Raw genomic sequence first — 18,388 nt, forward strand, 5'->3', positions numbered from 1 at the left:
TTTCATTCATAATGGTACATTTGTATAATAATTTTCATATGATTAGTATAAATTAATATTTGAGACCAGGAATCAGAAGAGAGACTCAAAACAATGAAAAAGGATTACATACAAACTATTCAGAAGAAAAGAATACATACAAACTCGTATTTTCGATTCTTTTATATCTACTTTGCGGCAAACGTGAGACTCAATATGGCATCTTACTAGGTGTTGATGATGTTCGACTTATTTCCCGGCCAAGCTCGCCGATTTTGTCAAGCAAGAGTGTCTTCTCCTTCTCAAGCTGCAACATATACTCAACTTGCCCGTCTTCGATGTTCTCTACCTCACTTAGAGCTAGTGATAAGTTCTCGTAATCTCCATCCTCGATCAATCCATGAAGTTTCTTAAGAAGTTCCCTGACCTGCATAATTCAAAAGTTCATCATGCTCAAATTGATCAAAAGCAAGTTTTCAGAGTAAGCAGTGCATCTGGTTCAACTAACCTGGCCAGATATTTTATTCGCTTTGCTTAAGGTTTTTGATATATCTGTATCCAAGCTCGTGTTCTTCTGCAGCTCCGGCACTTTTCTTGTTACTTTTACATGTATCTCTCCGCTCTTTACTCCTTGCAGAGGAATCCACTTGTCGGCTGTTTGATTTGGAGGTAACCATTCATATTCGACAACACAATCACCTATACTTGATGTTGGTAGTAGAGCATTGTGATCTTTCACATGAAGAACCAACTGTTTACCGGTATCAGGAAACTCTAAAATTTGGTTCCATTGGGGATTCAATGTCTTGTGAACAACCTGAATGATGTGTGCATTGTGAGCAAACGACAAGTCGATATGCAAAAGTTTTCTTTTAACAAGAAGAGTGTCTTGTGATAGTGATAGCAACTTTACAGCCGAAGATTGAATACAAACCTATGCGACTAGAATTGGGTGTTCTATATGGATCATATAAAGCATATCTTCTCATCCAGAAAACATTTTAGTAATAAACTTGGATAATGGTAATAAGATGTCAGTACAAAACATAAGAAAAATAAAAAAACTATCACCATTGGGTTTTGACTGACCTTAGTTCGTTTCTTCGTGTTACCATACTGCACCCTTACATAAGGATCGCTAGTTCCCCTTAGATCAGCAGCAATGAGGTCCCTAGCTTCAATAAGGACTAGTTCAACCCAACCACTTCCAGATTGACTGACTATTGTCTACAAAAAGCAGATAACTTAAACCATCAGATACATTGAATATTTGAATGTTAATATGAAAATCAAAATATGAGGAAGCATATACCCTTGATACTTCAAAGTCTTCATTATTCAATGCTTCAATCAGGAGCCTCAACTCCCCGGAGTTTACCTTCTCCAAGGGTATCCATACATCCTTACAAGAACCTTCCACAAGGCCATCAAGATTCACCCTTGCACTACCAATATTCTCATCACCAAATATGTCCGCATTGTAGCATTTGATCATGAGACACTCTCCACCTCCTATTTCATCAAAATCAAACCTGTGGTTCCACACAGGATTTGTAGTATGAGAGAGAGTTTTCGTTTTGTGCATAAGCTGGAGAAAGTAATATTTGATGAGAAACGTATCCGGATATTTAATGAGAAACATATTCGGACTTTGCAGAACAAGAAGTATCTTGTGGCAAAACTAACCTTTCCGTATTGCACTTTTACATAAGGGTCACATCTTCCTGATTTATCTTTTGCCATTAGGCTCCGTCCTTCGGCAACTGTTACTTTAAGTTTCCTTCCTGTTTTTAGTTGTATATGCTGTGAATTATATACTGAATTTTGAGTTCTGCTGGAAGCTTTATTCAGGCTAGTTGAGTCATCTGAATATTGCCACTCTTTAAGCACAAGCTTTACAGTCAACTGTAAAACAAATGAAATAAATCATACTAAACGTATGTATAGTTATTGATGATTGAATTTATGCATGAATTACAAGTATACAATTATCCCTCATGAAGCAGTAGTGTACCTCACCAACATTGGTTTCTTCAAATGGCACAATCATTTCAACTTCTTTACCACAATATTCGGCTTGCTTCGCCAATACACTAAAATTGGGTCCTATCGCCCAAAAGGTTGTAGTGTCATCCAAAACATATTTCATCTGTTCAAACATAGGAAAGTTTAAGGCATCAGATGTTTAGAGAGGTCTCGCATACAAAACCAACCAATTTTTGTGAATGCATTTGATTCTTCTCAATCAAAGCATTCTCGCCAAAGGCAAATAAAAGATGAGTTTAGATAGAGTACCTTGATCTCACAGCTAGTCAAGTAATTATACTTCACGCTGCTTGGATCCCATTCATAAAGATTAAACTTGAGAATTCCCGATTCTCCATGCAATACCATGTTAAAGGTAGCATTCCATTTAGGGCTTGAACCTTGACTAATGCTAGTTCGTCTCGTCAAATCTCCAAGCTCTACTTCTATAAATGTCTGTAGAATTTTATTTCCTCCATTTTCCATTATGTTGCCACTTGATGTAGAGGTTTCTCGACTAAAACCATTATTTCTGCCCAATTTACTGGCTGAAACTACAGTAACTGAAAGCACACCTCCAACAGCTTTCTTCCTTAAATCTACTGTCGGTAAAGAGTAACATCCACGCCGGGGCTCAACCATCATCCTGACTAAAGTATCAGTGAAAACTTTTACCTGGATAAAATAAAGAACATATGCAGAATGTCATACAAAATAGCACAAGAAATGTCACATTAAAACTTAACAGAGTATTGCTATTGTCATGCATCCGATGAAAAATTGAGATGTGCTGTTACATCATGGGGAAAAATTAATAGTTTGTAGAAATAGTGTACATTGTTCCGCAACTTAACATACTTTCAGAACATGTCTAACCAAACAATAGTCACTAGGAGGAGGAACTCACCAGCCAACTTGATACCCCTGGTAATTCTGTAGCAGGAAGTGATTGGCTTCCGCCACTTCCAAATGCAACACCTATCCTGACCTCAGGAGTAGATTCAAATGAATATAGAACTGCTTGTCCATCAAGAATTGGCAGTAGACGAAGCTGCAGAACCAAAATCGGAATGGACATCAAAGGTGAAAAATATAATTGATACCTCAAAACAACGATTGATAGCACTAGTTGTAAAAAATTCCTAATCCAAGATAAGCAATCTTTTAGAAGTAATTTCAATGCCATCATGCAAATTTGTAGAACTTAATAGACCATTCCATGGCTGCAAAAACCACGGGTTACACTCAAATGCAGAAAATTAAGGCAAAAACTTTAACATGATTACATAATAGAGACAGGAATTGAAGAAGATGTTTGTTTTAATTAGCATTTGTTATTTTCTGAAAGAGCGCCTCATTTATAGAGCTAAGAAAGGGACAGAAATCACAACTGGAATCAGGTTAAAAGACGTTGAGCACCATTAGTACCAATGGAACAGACCAGCTTGCAGTCTAGATCTTGGCAGGAATAAAACATTCAGTTCAAGTGCCTTGTATAATGAATGTCCTTTTATTTCAAATTTTAGGATAAATGTGAAAGCAACTAAAGAATTATAATATCAGGAATTTAACTAAGACTCTTTACGTTAGACCATTTCCAACCCCAGCATATCAGTCAAGTAATCAAGAATTTTGAATAAGAAAATAATGGAGGAAAAGATCTCTACTTACATCCCCTTTAATATAAAGGTTGTTGATGACAATTCGAGCGGTCCCAATCAATGGCCTTGCCAACTTTGCCAGCAGCATTACACTCATGTCATTAGTGTTCCATTCAAAACCAAGCCGCATAACTTGCTGTCACGATCAATATACATGGCTAATTTTATGTTGCCCAAATAACAGTACAATGAAGATCATAGCATTTTGCAAGGAAAAGGTATTCTAAGAACCATGGCAGATGTATAACAGTCAAACAAAATACAGAATGGTCATAAGAAAAAACTACAAGTTATATTGTTTTAAAAAACATGATATTGTTTTAAAAAACTACAAGTTCTCAGTGATCATGCATAATCACTGAGAACGTCATTAGTCATCAAAAGAAGCTAGCAAGCTCAAAGTGATATTGTTTTAAAAAAGAAGATCTTGAACAGATACGAAGACAGTGAGATACATTATAAATAATACAGTATTCTCTCATTTGACAGTTAAATATTCAGTTTGTGCTGAAAAACATATCAAAATTCAGTGCTGGAGGTTTATGGATGAGATGTCAGGATGCTCTAGGTGGATTAAATATCTATTCCAAAACAATTAAAGTGAGTTAACTTTAAATTTTAAACAATAATCATATCCTTAGATCTTAAGAACAAGGATCCAAGTGATATTAATTTCAAAGATTAAAACACAAGCTAATTGATCATATTGTGATTTATAGTCTTTGAAGCCAAATCTCCACCAACCAGCATATTTCACTCCATATCCCTCAATTATTCGTGATGAGCAAATAACAGTGTTATGTTATGTGCCATCATTTATAAGGCCTTGTGCATGGCTCAAATGGCTTGCCAACTTAAGGTCTCTAGATGAGAAAGGAATGGGCTACTGAAGCCCAATTTCTCTGATTATTTAAAAGGAGATGGTGCTCAAAAATGGATATTTAACAAGTATATCATGCATTACAAGTAGATTATAATATTTACCTTATAACCGAAATAAATTCAGATCATAGCATTAAAAACTCATGTAAATACTAAATAGAAACCAAACCTGGTCACCTGAAGTAATCCAGTGTACACCATTTTGTCCCAAGCTGGGAGGGCAGGACCCAAGTGAGAATTCTTGCAATTCTATTCTTTCCTAAACAAAACAAATGTCTGCTTGATCAGCACTTTCTGATATTTAAAAATCAGAAATAAATGGGCAAATGCAGTTGAAACTTACAAGAAGCTTTGGTTTTCGATGTTTCAATCGCCTCTGCAGAAAAATCAAAGAAAAGATAATACACGTCTAATCAGTTTTTACATCAGGCATGTATATCAAAATGAAAGCAAATTAACTCCTTAAACAATACATCAGAGATCAATAGAAAATTATTGCCACCTTTTTCCCGATACACTCTTTAAATTGTTCTATACCCAAGAAAGCATGCTACCGTAAAGAAAATGGGTAGAAAAGAAATGCCACTATTTTTCTTGCATTTATCCTCACCAAACATAAATAAACAATTAAGACATATCAGGATCTGAGATCCAAAAATAAACAAGAACTTTGAATGGTCCCAAGCTTCCAGAGATATGTAGTGATTTGCCTTAAAGGGGAATGCCATGCGGGCGAAAAAATGAAACGACTGAAGATATGCAGTCCAAATTAAAAACTCTGAATCTATAAGTCAGTTAGTTAATTAAAAAAAAAAAAATCCAGATTTCACTTTCAAATACCCCAATAAATCTTCATCTCATTATCACATTACATGCCAAAATTTAATCTTCCTATTCTTAGAAATAACTGTTTTAAGAAAGTCAAGTGACGGTCAGGTTAGTTAAAAGTGATCAAGTGCTCAAACAGTTCACAGTAGACAACATAAGCCCAATTAAACCACTCATTAATGAACCACCTCTCTACTCGACCAGAATAGGAAGCAACAAGATATCTCCAACATCATGAAAGTCACATGCCAAGAGTTCTCTATTTTTCTGTTTCTTCTATTTGATACATAAAGTGAAAAAGAATGCATGCTTGATGCTTCACACTCAATTCAAACCAGAAAGGAAAGTTCATAACAAATACATGTGAAGCTCACCTCAACAAGTGCCGAAAGCCGTTTTGAAATTCTGGGTTCCATGAAATTCGACCAGACTTCCATTGAGAGCTTGTTCAACCATGCACAAGGTTCCAATGGCGTTGTAGGCTGCAACCATTCATACACTAACATAAATGAACTAAATAGAAACAAAACCCCAAACAAGCAAAACAACACAAGTCAAAGTATCCCACCGATGTATTCATTATGAGCTGCCTCCATCTACTGTTCAAACCTTCCACAAGCAATCTGCGCTGATACCTCCCATACTACAAAAACAACAAAATAAACAGCAGTCTTCAATAGCAACAACTTAAAAAAAAACTAAAATTTTGATTCATCTGAGCAGCTGAATTAGATCCTTTCACCACCAAAATTCATTGAAACAAATAAACAAACACCAAAACAAAATTTCCTGTTCAACTCCACCACAAGCAATCACCAAAGAAACAGCACAATAACTAAAACCTTCCAGGGAAAAAAAAACCCTCCAAAAAAACTGAAATTTTGATTCGTCTGAGCAGAAAAGCCATGTCCTTTCAATAAACAGTCCAACAATAAACAGCAATCCTCTATAAAAACTGAAAAAAGGCTGAAATTTTCTCACCCGAGATGGAAAGGCACTACCTTTCAACACCAAAACTCAAGAAGAAACACATCAAAACCAACAACTGAAACACAGAGCTAAAGAAGAAGAGAAACAGAAGAGACAGAACCTGAATTGTAGCCCAGACGGCAAAAGCAAGGGGCACCCAATTAGAGAAAGGCACAAGCCAGCGCTCAATAGCCCAAGCAAACAATCCAAGAGGCACTAAGAAGGGCAGCAATGGCTTATCTCTAATCACATGATTCAAGAACTCCACTGCCTCCTTTGCATAGTAATTCCCAAGCCTCTTCCTCACCATCTCTCTCACTTTCACCTTCTCAAATGAAAACCACAAACACTAACACATGAAACCAGTATTAGCAATTGAGAAGAAGAGATCTAGAAGGAGAAGACTTCAAGGACGTCAATGGTGGAAGGATTCAACCACCCATCCTTGAATCAGTATAAATAGAGATGGAGAAGAAGGTAGTTGACCAATGGCTTCTTGTTTTTAGACTTTTGGTTTGTTATTAGTGTTCTGTTCTTGTTGCCATGAATTGTTATACTTTTGCTGTCTTGTCTCAGACAGGGATTTTTTTTTTTTAAATGAAAATAAAAAGTTTAAGATATTTTTGTTAGTTAAAATTATTCATTAGTCCCTATAACTTTTCAAATACCATCTACAACCTCTCTAGCATTTCAATTTTTTTTCGGTTTACTTATTTTCAGTCTTTACATCAGTTTATTTTATTTATAAATCTAATTTTGCCCCACTTACAAAATATAATTTTTATTTATTAATTATATTTTTTATTAACATTGTGTGTTTACATGTAATTATACAAATTTTCATTTAAAATGTAACATTTTTTGTTTAATATTTATTGTTAATATTTAATATCTTGTTTGTTGTTTACTACTTTGTATTCTAGTTATAATCATTAAAGGATATTTATGACAAAAATACCGTAAAATAAGCTATTATTTTGTGTCAAAATTTTTTTTTTTTAAGAATATAAAATAGTACATAGATTTTTGACAGAACTGGAGGATGATACGAAGAATTTCAATTCTTTTAAAAAAATATAATTTATTAAATATATATTTATTTAGTAATGGCTAGAATGATGGAGCTGATGGAACGGAGGACAAAGTAGAGAAAAGATGGGGTGTTTTTTCATGAATATGAAGATTAGATTTTTTTTTAGAAAAAGCTGCATCAATGCAACCACATGAAATTGCATGTATGGAATTTAATAAATTTCCAAACTTTTAATTTTTTATATTTATGTGTTGGTGTTTCATCCACTAGTTTTTTAAAGACCGCCTGCTGTATTTCAATTTGGGATAAAGTAACGAGAGCTCTATAAATCAGTGTACTTCTTTTTTTTTCTTCTGTTTTTATTAAAAAAAATAAGAATTTAAAATTTTTTAATTAAATAAACTAAGCCTAATTATTATTATTTTTTAAAAAAGACCATAAATATTGTAAAAAAACATATAACTGCAAAAGTACAAAAATTACAATCATTTAATGACTTCCTAGGCCCAATCATATAACTCTATAAAGAAAAAAAAAATATTATTTCTCTTATAAAAAACCCACACAATCACTAATAAAATTATATTAATAAACAGAACACAGTTCATACAGTTCATTGACAGTGTTGATGAACATTAGGAACAAGTTTCTAATCTTTATCCCCTTATGAATTTTAGGGAACACAAGTTATATATAAATACATGTGTGTGGTACACGTGTCAAGATTTGAATCGTTAAAATGAAATGTTAATGCTGTGCTATTCGGTGTAGCGGTTCTAATTTCAAACTTAGCCTTCTAATTTGACGGCTCTCATGAATATAAACAATTAATTCGGGGCCGGCAATGAAGGATGCACTAATCTCGAGGAGCAATGCATGGATTGAAAACAGCCGTTGGATTAAACAAAGCTTTGCGTATTCTTAAAACGTAAATTAGGGAATGATAAGTCATTTATCTTAATGGAAGCAGTGACTTTTTAAACCTTGTTTAATAATAACACTTTTGATTAAATTTAAACTTGTAATTATTGTTTTGATCTTTTGGACTTCGCCTTAACTGCATATGATAACAACGTATGTTTATATATATAAATCTATTTTTTATTGCCAACTTGTTTTTATGGATAACTGTTTCTTTTGAAGACTAGAAATATTGATTGATTTCTCAAGTCTACTTTAATGGCTAACTCATTCCATAGTTTTTCCTTAGTTTTTAATAATTAATATTAGAGGGGTTTGGATATAATTATAATTTAACATTTATTCTTTATTTCTTTTGAAAAGAAAGAAAGGTTTTTTTTTAATTAATAAAGTGCTCACCATATATCTTTCATGACACCAGGTGTAATAATAATTGTATAATAAAAAAATAATTAATATTCTCCACCCAATTAAAGCTTGTCCCACTAATTTTTTTGAAGATTTTAATAAATAGATGAATGAATGAATAAATGCTATTAATGGAGTAATTGTTTTGTAGAAAATATTAACATTAATAAATTTTTATTAAGACTAATATAACAAGTGTTTTTAGTCAAAGAAATGTGCGCATAGACATATAAAATGTGTGGACTACAAACCTGAATTTATAACCAGAGATCCATTACCACCATTATATTTAATGAAACTTTAACTCGATATATTTAAACTTTTCACATTGATCTTTTTACGGTGTGTCTAATATCATTTAATTATAAATCCTTTAACAAGTAAATACTTTTATACTTAATATAACTTAATTTTCATTATGCATGATGAAATTAGTTGTTTGGACACTTTGAAAATATGGTTCTTAAATAAAGTTATAGAAAATAAATAAATAAATCAAACCTCTCCCCATGTTTCTTTAATTGTATATATATATATTATTATATTGCCATTGGAGAAAATAGCTATATAAATATTGTCAACATCTATTGAAAAAAATGTCGGTGTATACATTAAAAAAAAGCAAACAAAACCCATCCTTTCCCTTTATGCCCATGACCATGACCCTCACACCTTCTAGCAGCTGAAAAAAGCAATGAATTTCATAATTAGAATTTGTTTAATCATATTTTTAGTAACATTTTAAAAATAAATTATTATTTAATTTGTTTGATCCAAGAGGTTAGAATGTTTTCAGGAGGATTGCACCTTTTTGTCAAGCCCATAGAAGACAAAAATGCAAATATAGTTTTAAAAGGCAAATAGACAAACAATTATTCATTTTTTTAATAATATGTTTCATAACTTCTAGCAACTCAATTTTTCCTTTTAAAGAAATTCTACCATCATTCTACAGAGTGTTTGACCACAAGTTAAATTAGATACTGATTATAACGAGACCAAGAAAGCTTGAGAGGGAGGACTCTACCAAGCAACCAATTCTACCCTCAATTACAGACTCCAGCCATAATTTTTGAACCCTAATCCAACAAAGAGGATATTTTTATTTTATTTATATATATATTTATATTTATGGCAGTCATCGCCAAAAAACCGTGTCTTTCCGCGACCTAACCGCTTTTAATGGTCACAATAGCATCTCTAACAAAAAATTTTGGAAAATTTATTTATTAGTCTTTAAAATTTTTTGTTTATCCTCTATAGTCCGTCTGACAAAATATTATCCTTTGTAATCCCTTCTTTTTATAACCAGTCTTATTTCATCCCTCCCATCACTTTTGGAAGTTTGAATTCTGTTCGATAATATACAAATTTAAATAAATTCATTAAATAGTAAATAAATACATCAAAAACTAAACGTGATCTAAAAATAGTAAATCTGAAATACTAGAACGAAAGAGCAAAATTAAAAATTGAACGTGATGTAAAAATAGTAAAATCGAGGTTATCTAACTATTGACTTAAAAGTAATTTTTGAAGACTACCAAAGGATTTGAAAAAATTAAAGGTATAGTTATTTAAATTTTTTGAGCAATTCCTCAAATTTTTTTAATCTTATATTTACTCGTTGTCTTTCTCTGTGTACTTGATTTCACTAATCTATTTTTCAGGATTGATTCAAGTTTTATAAAAAAATAAAAAACAAAAGAGAAGCACAACGGAGAGCAAGACAAAAATAAAGCATTTGGGTTGAACTCTCCTTTTTGTGTCAAGGCAATATGGGAAAGAGTAGAAGAATGGTACATATAATGCATTACATGTTTATGATAATTACTTTTGAACATAGTTATTTTACTCCATCTCTTTTAGAGAAAAAACAAAATAATTTTTTCCGTGTCTGTCTTGTTCTCTTGTCTTTTTATTTCAATAAAATTATGAGATTTTGAACATGTGCTCACACCGTGAACAATACTCGTCGCATTTGGAAAAAAAAACAAAACAAAACAAAACTCAACAGATGATGAATTTATCCCCATTCGTAAGTGTGTTGAAACTCTATTAATGGTTTAAAATTATACACTTTTCCATTGAAAAAACAACCTTGAAAACATAGCTTTGAGTACCTGAATTATATTTTTATTACATATATACATATGAATTATGTGATCAATTAGCTCCGAATAAATGAATCATATATATATATATATATATATGCATGAGTCTGCGGACGCTTGCTGTGATTTATGTTAATAATTTACCTGGAATGCAATTTTGAAAATTTTTAAATTAAATAATTTAAATTATCAAATAAACAAATACATCACAAACAAAAATGGACAATTCTAATATATTTTAAGTGACCAATCTATATTTTCAATTAAAAAAAGGTTTAACATTCCGTAAGCTTATCACAAGCGTGTTGAATTACTATTAATGGCTTGAAATTATATATATATATATATACTCCATATAACTAATCCATTGAAAAGTCAACATTGATAACATAGCTTTGAGTCCATGAATTACATTTCTATTATATACATATACACATATGAACTACGTGATTAATTAGCTTTGAATAAATGAATCGCATATACATGTGTTGTGGACGCGCTCTACAAATTATGTCATTAATCAGCTTCCAATGAAATTTTTATTTATTTATTTTTTTGGTTAAATAATAAATAATTTAAATTATAAAAATGATCACAAGCGTGTAGAAACACTATTAATGGCTTAAAATTAATATATATATAACCAATCCTTTGAAATGTCATCATTGATTACATAACTTTGCGTACATAAATTACATTTCTATTATCTAGATATATATATATATACCTGAATTGCGTTGATTAATTAGCTTTGAATAAATAAATTAATCATATATACATGTATTGTGGACGCGCTCTACAAAATATGTCATTAATTAGCTTCCAATGCAATTTTCATTTAAAATTTTTTTTTTGAGTTAAAAATTAAATAATTTAAATTATAAAAATGAAAAGATATATATATATATATTACAAACAAGATGGGCTGTGAGCCCGCGAAGCAATGGGCCCAGGTCCACAGCTGGAATCCGCTAAGCCACCACCACATCGTAAAAACTTCATCTCGACGAGGGCAAAACGGGAAAACATCTAACGGCGTTACGACACCACGCCGCCACCGAACTGCCGCCCACCATCCCCGATTTCCCCTCATCGTCTCCGCCGCCGTCAACGAAAACGGCGTCAGCGTCCCAAAACGTCTCTCCGCCCACCGCCGCCGTCGTCTTCCCGTTTCTCAGATCCACCAGCGAGACCTCGCCGGCGTCATCCCGAACGAAAACCCTCCCTTCCCCTCCGGCGATTCCCTCTACTCTCCTCCGCCTCCGCGGCCCAAACGAAACACCCGATGCTTCGCCGCCGGTCCTTGAATCCCATGCCCTAATATTGAAGTTCCCTCCGATATCCGCCGCGCCGGATAGCACCACCGCCGGTGACTCCATGAAAGCCGCCGGGATCTGGCCTCTCCCAGCTAGAAACGAGCTGATGGCATCCCCACGACTCAGATCCATCAACGAAATCAACTTCTCCGTTCCTGATTTACGGAACCCTAACCCTAACCCATCCCATACCTTCACAATCGCGCCTCCGCCGACGAGCTCCGGCCAGAAAACCCTCTCCTCCGAATCCCCATTTCTCCCTTCATCCACCCAACAATTACCACAAAAAGACTCACTTTCATCATCATCAGACGCCATGGCATCATCTTCATGGTTGACGTCGTCGTCCTCCTCCTCCGCCTCGGTGTCGTCATCGGAATCGGAAGAGGAGACATCGTCGGTGTCGGAGAAGTAGGTTGGAGGGTGCGGAATGACGGATTTGGCACTGGGAAATCGGAAAAACACCAATCGCGTCCTCTTTGCGAGGCTACTGAAGGCGGCGACGGCGGCGACGGCGAGAGCACAGTAGGCCCAGTGGCTGTTGAGGCCGGCGAGGAAACGAGATAGAAAATTAGGGTTGATGATGATCCCGGACTCGATCAAGGGGATATCCATGGCTGAAAACTAGGGTTTCAGATTGAAAGCTCAGAAGAAGTAGATCAAAAGAATGAGAAGGATTTGGGGAAATGGAGAATGAGAGAGAGAGAGAGAGAGAGTAAAAGGGTTGGAGTTGGGGGGGTTTATATAGAGGGCGGGAGAGATGAAGTAATGGGTGACGTGGCGAGAATTTATTGGATGGAAGTGACACGTAGGAAAAGTACGAGGAAAAGGAGATGGGGATGATGACTCAGCTCAGCTGGAGCTGAGCCAGAGTTACGGTATTCTACTCCCAGGTTGAAGTTTGGTTATCTTGAGACGTCCACGTGGCAGATTGTGGTAGGTTGATTAGTGTTTTCTTTTTTTTTTAGCTTTAATTGTATAATTGTTAGTCGTATTTCGTTGTATTGAACTTAGTCTATTTATAAATACCGTACTACTAAAAAACTCATAGTCTAGCGGCATTTAATCTCATATAAAAAATTTAACTAAAACATCCAAAAATTTTAAGACGAAAATTCATTAAAAACATTATTTATAACTTGCAACTAAAACCCTTCTCCCTAACTGAGGACGTACATGCTAAACGATAATTCTCGGACTGTTTAACGCTTGTTGCTTTTGTTGAAAAGTAATATAAAATACCATATTAAATATTAATTTCATCACATGTGTATTTTTAATTTTTATTCAAAATTAAAATAATATTTTTTTTAAAAAAAAATCCATTTATAGTACAGATAAGTGTCCATTCACAAAGATAATTTGATTAAAAAAAGATTAAGAAAGTTGTGTGTCCGGAAAAGAAGATTATTTATTTAATGAATAAATGGGGAAAAAAAGAAAACAATTGCTTATAAATATCTTAAGATTTAAAGTGGTCTGGCGGGAGAATAGAACTGAGTTGAAAAAAAATGAATGGTTCCTGGAACTTCTGGTTTACTTCTGGAAAACATGAGAATTGAATTTGATTTGAATTTATGTGGACACAATGACAAACAAAAAAAAGCCACGTGTGAAACGCCAAAACCATGCTTTCTTCTTCTTCTTCTTCTTTATCTTATTATTATAATAATAATAATTATTATTATTATTATTGTTGAATTTTTAAAATTTTAAATTCTTAAATAAACATCTTAGAAAATAAAAAACAAGATCTATCTACTACTATTAACATGGATCACATGTTTTTTTTAATCAATTATAACTCAAATTTTGGAAATAAGAAAACTAAAGAGCATAGTGTCAATGATCAAATTTTGCTTTTGATTTCATGTGGATTTTTACCTAACTACAAGAATTCTTCGTGTAGTTTACGTAAAAATTTGAGACAACTCTTGTAAAAATAAGTTTATAGTTGAATGATCATGCATTGCAGTTAATACATAAAATCTCCACCTATTTTTTTTGGCTTTGTGTCTTTTTCATTTTTGTCCTCTTGTAGAGTTCTTTAATTATTTTGCATATTATTACAATATGGTTTCTTCGGGTTTTTATTTTTCAAATTAGTTCTCCTCTTTTCAGATCTTTATTATGTATGTACGTATATCTATTTTGGTAAAAAACTTTAGAGTTTAATCTCCTTTTTTTTAAAAAAAAAATAATAGTATATATTTAAATAAGAAGCTAGCAAAGCATGGGAATGGCGTGCCTTGTAGTATTTTTTGCTTGTCTTGGCCCTTTGAATAACTTATAAGATTAAAATTATCAAATGAAAGTTTTGGAACACTAATAAAACTAGTGATGTTGGAGATTTGGCAATCTATTATTCTTCAATAATCAATCAAAGCAAATTATTAAAGAGAGGGAAAGTTTGGTGCACCGGTCAGATTGAATTAAATTGTCTGTGTCTTCTTATTTTAGTCTTTTCGTATCTCAAATGTTGGAGATGTTTTCCTGTTTATTTATTTGTTTATTTACTTATTTATTTATTTATTTTGTAAGTCATTCTTTTATTTGAGTAGTAGTTACAGCTCTTAATTTTAATTTATATTAAATTTTAATTTTTTATATAAACTATATTTTCTAAATTGACCACATTGTGGTGTTAGTGAGTTGAAATACCATTATAATAATGTTATGTGCAAAACAAGAAAATAATTCAGTTTTACTTTTGATTAAATGCTGCAAAAGTAATTTTTTTTTAGAAAAATTCATTATTTCCTTTTTTTTCTTGTGAGGTGACCTGCATAAAGATACTCCAATAATTTTTTATAGTTGACTTTATAATTGACATATTTTGATAGATATATAAATAAAAATAATTTTATTTAAACATTTGTTAATAAATATTAAAAAAATTCATTGATTATGAAAGATAAATAATAATCACAATCAGGGAGTGGATGATATGATAAACTCTCATATGAAATATAAAAAATTTAACTTCTTTAAAAATATGTAGAAGATTTAATGTGTGTAAGGTGATTTATCCATACTGTCAAATATATATATAAACAAATTTTTTTTTTATAAACTTCATTTGTCATGATGTTTAATTAATGAGTTGGTGATTAGTTATTTAATTCATATAAGTAAATGAAACAAACAAAATTAATTATTTTTATTTTATTCCAATAAAATGTCATCATCCTCTAGCGTGCCACCTTATCTTTAATATCACCTCTTGATCCTAACATCCATTCTTACTTCGGAGGAGGACCACAATTGAAAAAAAAAAAACATACATTTATTATTATAAATAAACCTAAACTTTCAGAAAATTATTTTCTCATAAATAAAAAAAGGAAAAAGGAAAAGAAAAAAAAAACCTTGTGAAAAATAAGGTGAAGCACGAGAGAAGTGATGTTGAGTTTTTTGAGATTGTGACTAACATTAATAGTGTTAGTGTGAATCACAAGGAGTAGATATTGTTTAATTGGTTCATGCACTATCATTTTCAGCGCACTTGTTCCCACTTCGTACAATCACATAAAATAACCATCAAAATATGAACTTGTAAAAAAAAAAATAAAATGAGAAACACATTTATTTTTATTTAAGTGCTTACGTTGGATATGTGACTTTATCTGCATTTTTTTGTTTTCAAACTTATAATTTATTTTACTTTTTAAAAATTCAACCAAAAATACATCATGAAGTTGAACCCCATCTTGATCACCATGACATCCCCTACGAGGTTCGTTCCCAGAAATCCGACATCTACTTCTTTAGACTCGTTCTCTTAGAAATGCACCGGAAAGTTACCGGAGTTCTCGTCCCCAGTAATATCGTCAACTTCATTGGTGAAGAGTGATGGTGTGCTTTTGTTTGAGCTTCTGAATCAGGTGTAGGTCCGAGAGATTGAACACAAAAAAAAGTGAGTGTAAGGGAAGAAAGCGAGTGTAAGGGAGAAGTTTTACAGTATTTCAACATACGAACAATTTTGCCGTAAGTTGAAATGCTGTAAAATAAATCTATTCTGTAAGTTATTTTACATGTAATTTATAATTTTACAGCAAACTAAACACTAAAAAAAACTTTTATACATAAAATATTTTACATCACAGCTACTTACAAATAACCTCTTAGTACAATCATATAAAATAACCATCAAAATATAAACTTGTAAAAAAATAAAATAAAATAAAAAAACACATTTATTTTGATTCAAGTGCTTACGTTGGATATCCGACTTTATCTGCATTTTTTGTTTTCAAACTTATACTTTATTTTATTTTTTAAAAGTTCAACCAAAAATACCTTATGAAGTTGACCCTCTCTCCCTTTTACTTTTTGCATAGATTGTTAATACATGTCCCTAGAGCCCTTGATTTGTCATAGCTTCATAATTCATGGTTTTAAAAAATAAATAAATAAATAAATAAATATATATATATATATATATTTAAAACATTTATTTATTAATATTATTATTTTATTTGCGTAACTATACAGTTAAAAACCTTAATTATTTTATTAATATAAAGTTTATCTTATTTAATTGAATTATGATAATATTAAATTATATTAATTTTATGTTATTGGCCCATGGGCTTTTGGTAATTTATTATTATTGTTTTATCAACATAATCATAAGAATCTTAATTTTTTTCTAAATATAAAACTTTAATTTATTTATTGTTATAAACAAATATTTTAATGGATGCCTACTGTAGCAATTCACTGTAGCAGCCGGCATTATTATAGTAACTTCTAGATATCACTGTAGCAGCCGCAACACTGTAGCAACCGCCTATGTGGTACTGTAGCAGCCGCCGGTACTGTTACTATTCCACCAACCAGGGTATTTTGGACCGTCGGATCGAATCGATCCTGGCCGTTCATTCAACTTTTGTAACCCTATAAATACCCCCCTCATTTTGTATATTTTGAGACATAGAAAAGAGAAGAGAAAGAAAAGAAAGAAATAAAAGAAGAAAGAAGAAGAAGCTAATTCTTCAGGGTTTTTGGGTTTTTGGTAAATACTCTGGCTCTCTATTCTTATTACTATCTTTACATTTATAACATATATATTCTTAATACGTTATCAGCACGAATTTGCTCATATGATTTTAATTTTCTTTGACTCATCTAATATATATGTTATATATGTGGAATCCATTTCTAACACTGAATGCAGGAAGGATCGACAGGTAATATAATACTAGCAAACCATACATTTTATTCAGTCAACAATACATAAGATTTTCTTAGAAGCATACATAAAAAACATACAGTAATAAAGCCACTAAGGCTAATATTGCCGATACTTTTTAAAATAAACAAGAAAAAAACAATAATATTATTATTACAATGAGGTTTTTCCATCAAATCCAAATTAGCAAGCATCATCTTCTTGGCGCGACCCTCCGATCCCGGCGATCGTTGACAAAATCGGTAAAAACCTGCAGCCCCTTTTTCTCCGTCAGCCCTTCTCTCTACTCCACGGGTTTCTCCGTCAAGAACTCGGCCGGCTTTTTCTCCGGTCGAGAACTCGGCCGACTTTTTCTCCGTCGGCCCCCTATTTTTCTTCTCTCCACTATTTTTTTACTTCTTCTTCCCTTTTTAACTTATAATCACTTTCAAACAAATTTTTAATTCCCAATCTTTGCTGATAATTGCAGCTGTATGAACAGATCAGTATACATGAGCAGATCTTGTATACATGAATAGTACTCCACATGAACAGTACCGTATACATGAACAGTATAGATGCTTTATGTTTTATTCTGTACTCTCTATTCTAATTACATGTTGTATTATTATTTTGAAGAGAAAATGGCAAATATTGCAAAAAGAGAATTTGAGGCCCTTCAAATCTCGGGGAGCAATTATATATCCTGGAGCCTCGATATCAAGCTCCATCTGAAAGCAAGAAACCTGAGTAAAACTATTGAGGCTAATAACAATGAGCCTAGTGATAATAAGGCGAAGGCCTTAATATTTATAAGGCATCATATTGATGATGGCCTGAAGAATGAATACTTGACCATTGAGGATCCACGGGGAATTGTGGTTATCCCACGAAAAGAGATTTGAACATCTCGGAATGGTCTACTTGCCCCAAAGCACGCAATGATTGGTCAAGCCTCGGGTTTCAAGATTTTTAAAAAGCGTGCGAGAATATAATTCGAGCTATTTAAAAATTGTTTTCAAGATTGCCTCTCGTGGAGAAAGCGATGATGTGAAGGAATGATGCTCGAGAAAACATTT

The 18,388-nt window shown here is 32.5% G+C and overlaps 2 protein-coding genes across 3 annotated transcripts; both read right to left on the reverse strand.

The window, feature by feature from the left end:
- Positions 1-6,871, reverse strand: LOC120280622 (synaptotagmin-5). Of its 2 annotated transcripts, XM_039287500.1 has the most exons (14): positions 6,466-6,871; positions 5,944-6,018; positions 5,750-5,857; positions 4,891-4,923; positions 4,717-4,806; positions 3,676-3,801; positions 2,912-3,055; positions 2,275-2,679; positions 1,994-2,128; positions 1,666-1,884; positions 1,292-1,567; positions 1,069-1,206; positions 488-796; positions 1-406 (listed from the first exon to the last, which is right to left on the reverse strand). In XM_039287500.1, the coding sequence occupies exons 1-14, from the start codon at positions 6,652-6,654 to the stop codon at positions 191-193; spliced, it is 2,463 nt and encodes an 820-aa protein (XP_039143434.1). In that variant the 5' UTR covers positions 6,655-6,871; the 3' UTR covers positions 1-190. The 2 variants fall into 2 exon arrangements, with proteins under 2 accessions (XP_039143434.1, XP_039143435.1); XM_039287501.1 differs by lacking the exons at positions 5,944-6,018; positions 6,466-6,871 and having other exon boundaries at positions 4,725-4,806; positions 5,750-5,852.
- Positions 6,872-11,818: 4,947 nt separating this feature from the next.
- On the reverse strand, positions 11,819-12,751 carry LOC120280493. Its single transcript, XM_039287352.1, has one exon. It carries the CDS (start codon positions 12,749-12,751, stop codon positions 11,819-11,821), a length of 933 nt encoding a protein of 310 aa, XP_039143286.1.
- Between the last annotated feature and the right edge of the window lie 5,637 nt (positions 12,752-18,388).

The sequence above is a fragment of the Dioscorea cayenensis genome, chromosome 17, assembly GCF_009730915.1.
Source record: "Dioscorea cayenensis subsp. rotundata cultivar TDr96_F1 chromosome 17, TDr96_F1_v2_PseudoChromosome.rev07_lg8_w22 25.fasta, whole genome shotgun sequence".
Taxonomy (NCBI): Eukaryota; Viridiplantae; Streptophyta; class Magnoliopsida; order Dioscoreales; family Dioscoreaceae; genus Dioscorea; species Dioscorea cayenensis.

Coding starts and splice junctions, on each gene's coding strand:
- LOC120280622 (XM_039287500.1), bottom strand. CDS start 6,654: ATGGTGAGGAAGAGGCTTGGGAATTACTATGCAAAGGAGGCAGTGGAG. Junction 2,680..2,911: donor CAGGGGTATCAAGTTGGCTG/GTGAGTTCCTCC, acceptor TATTTTATCCAG/GTAAAAGTTTTCACTGATAC. Junction 407..487: donor CGAATAAAATATCTGGCCAG/GTTAGTTGAACC, acceptor TGAATTATGCAG/GTCAGGGAACTTCTTAAGAA.
- LOC120280493 (XM_039287352.1), bottom strand. CDS start 12,751: ATGGATATCCCCTTGATCGAGTCCGGGATCATCATCAACCCTAATTTT.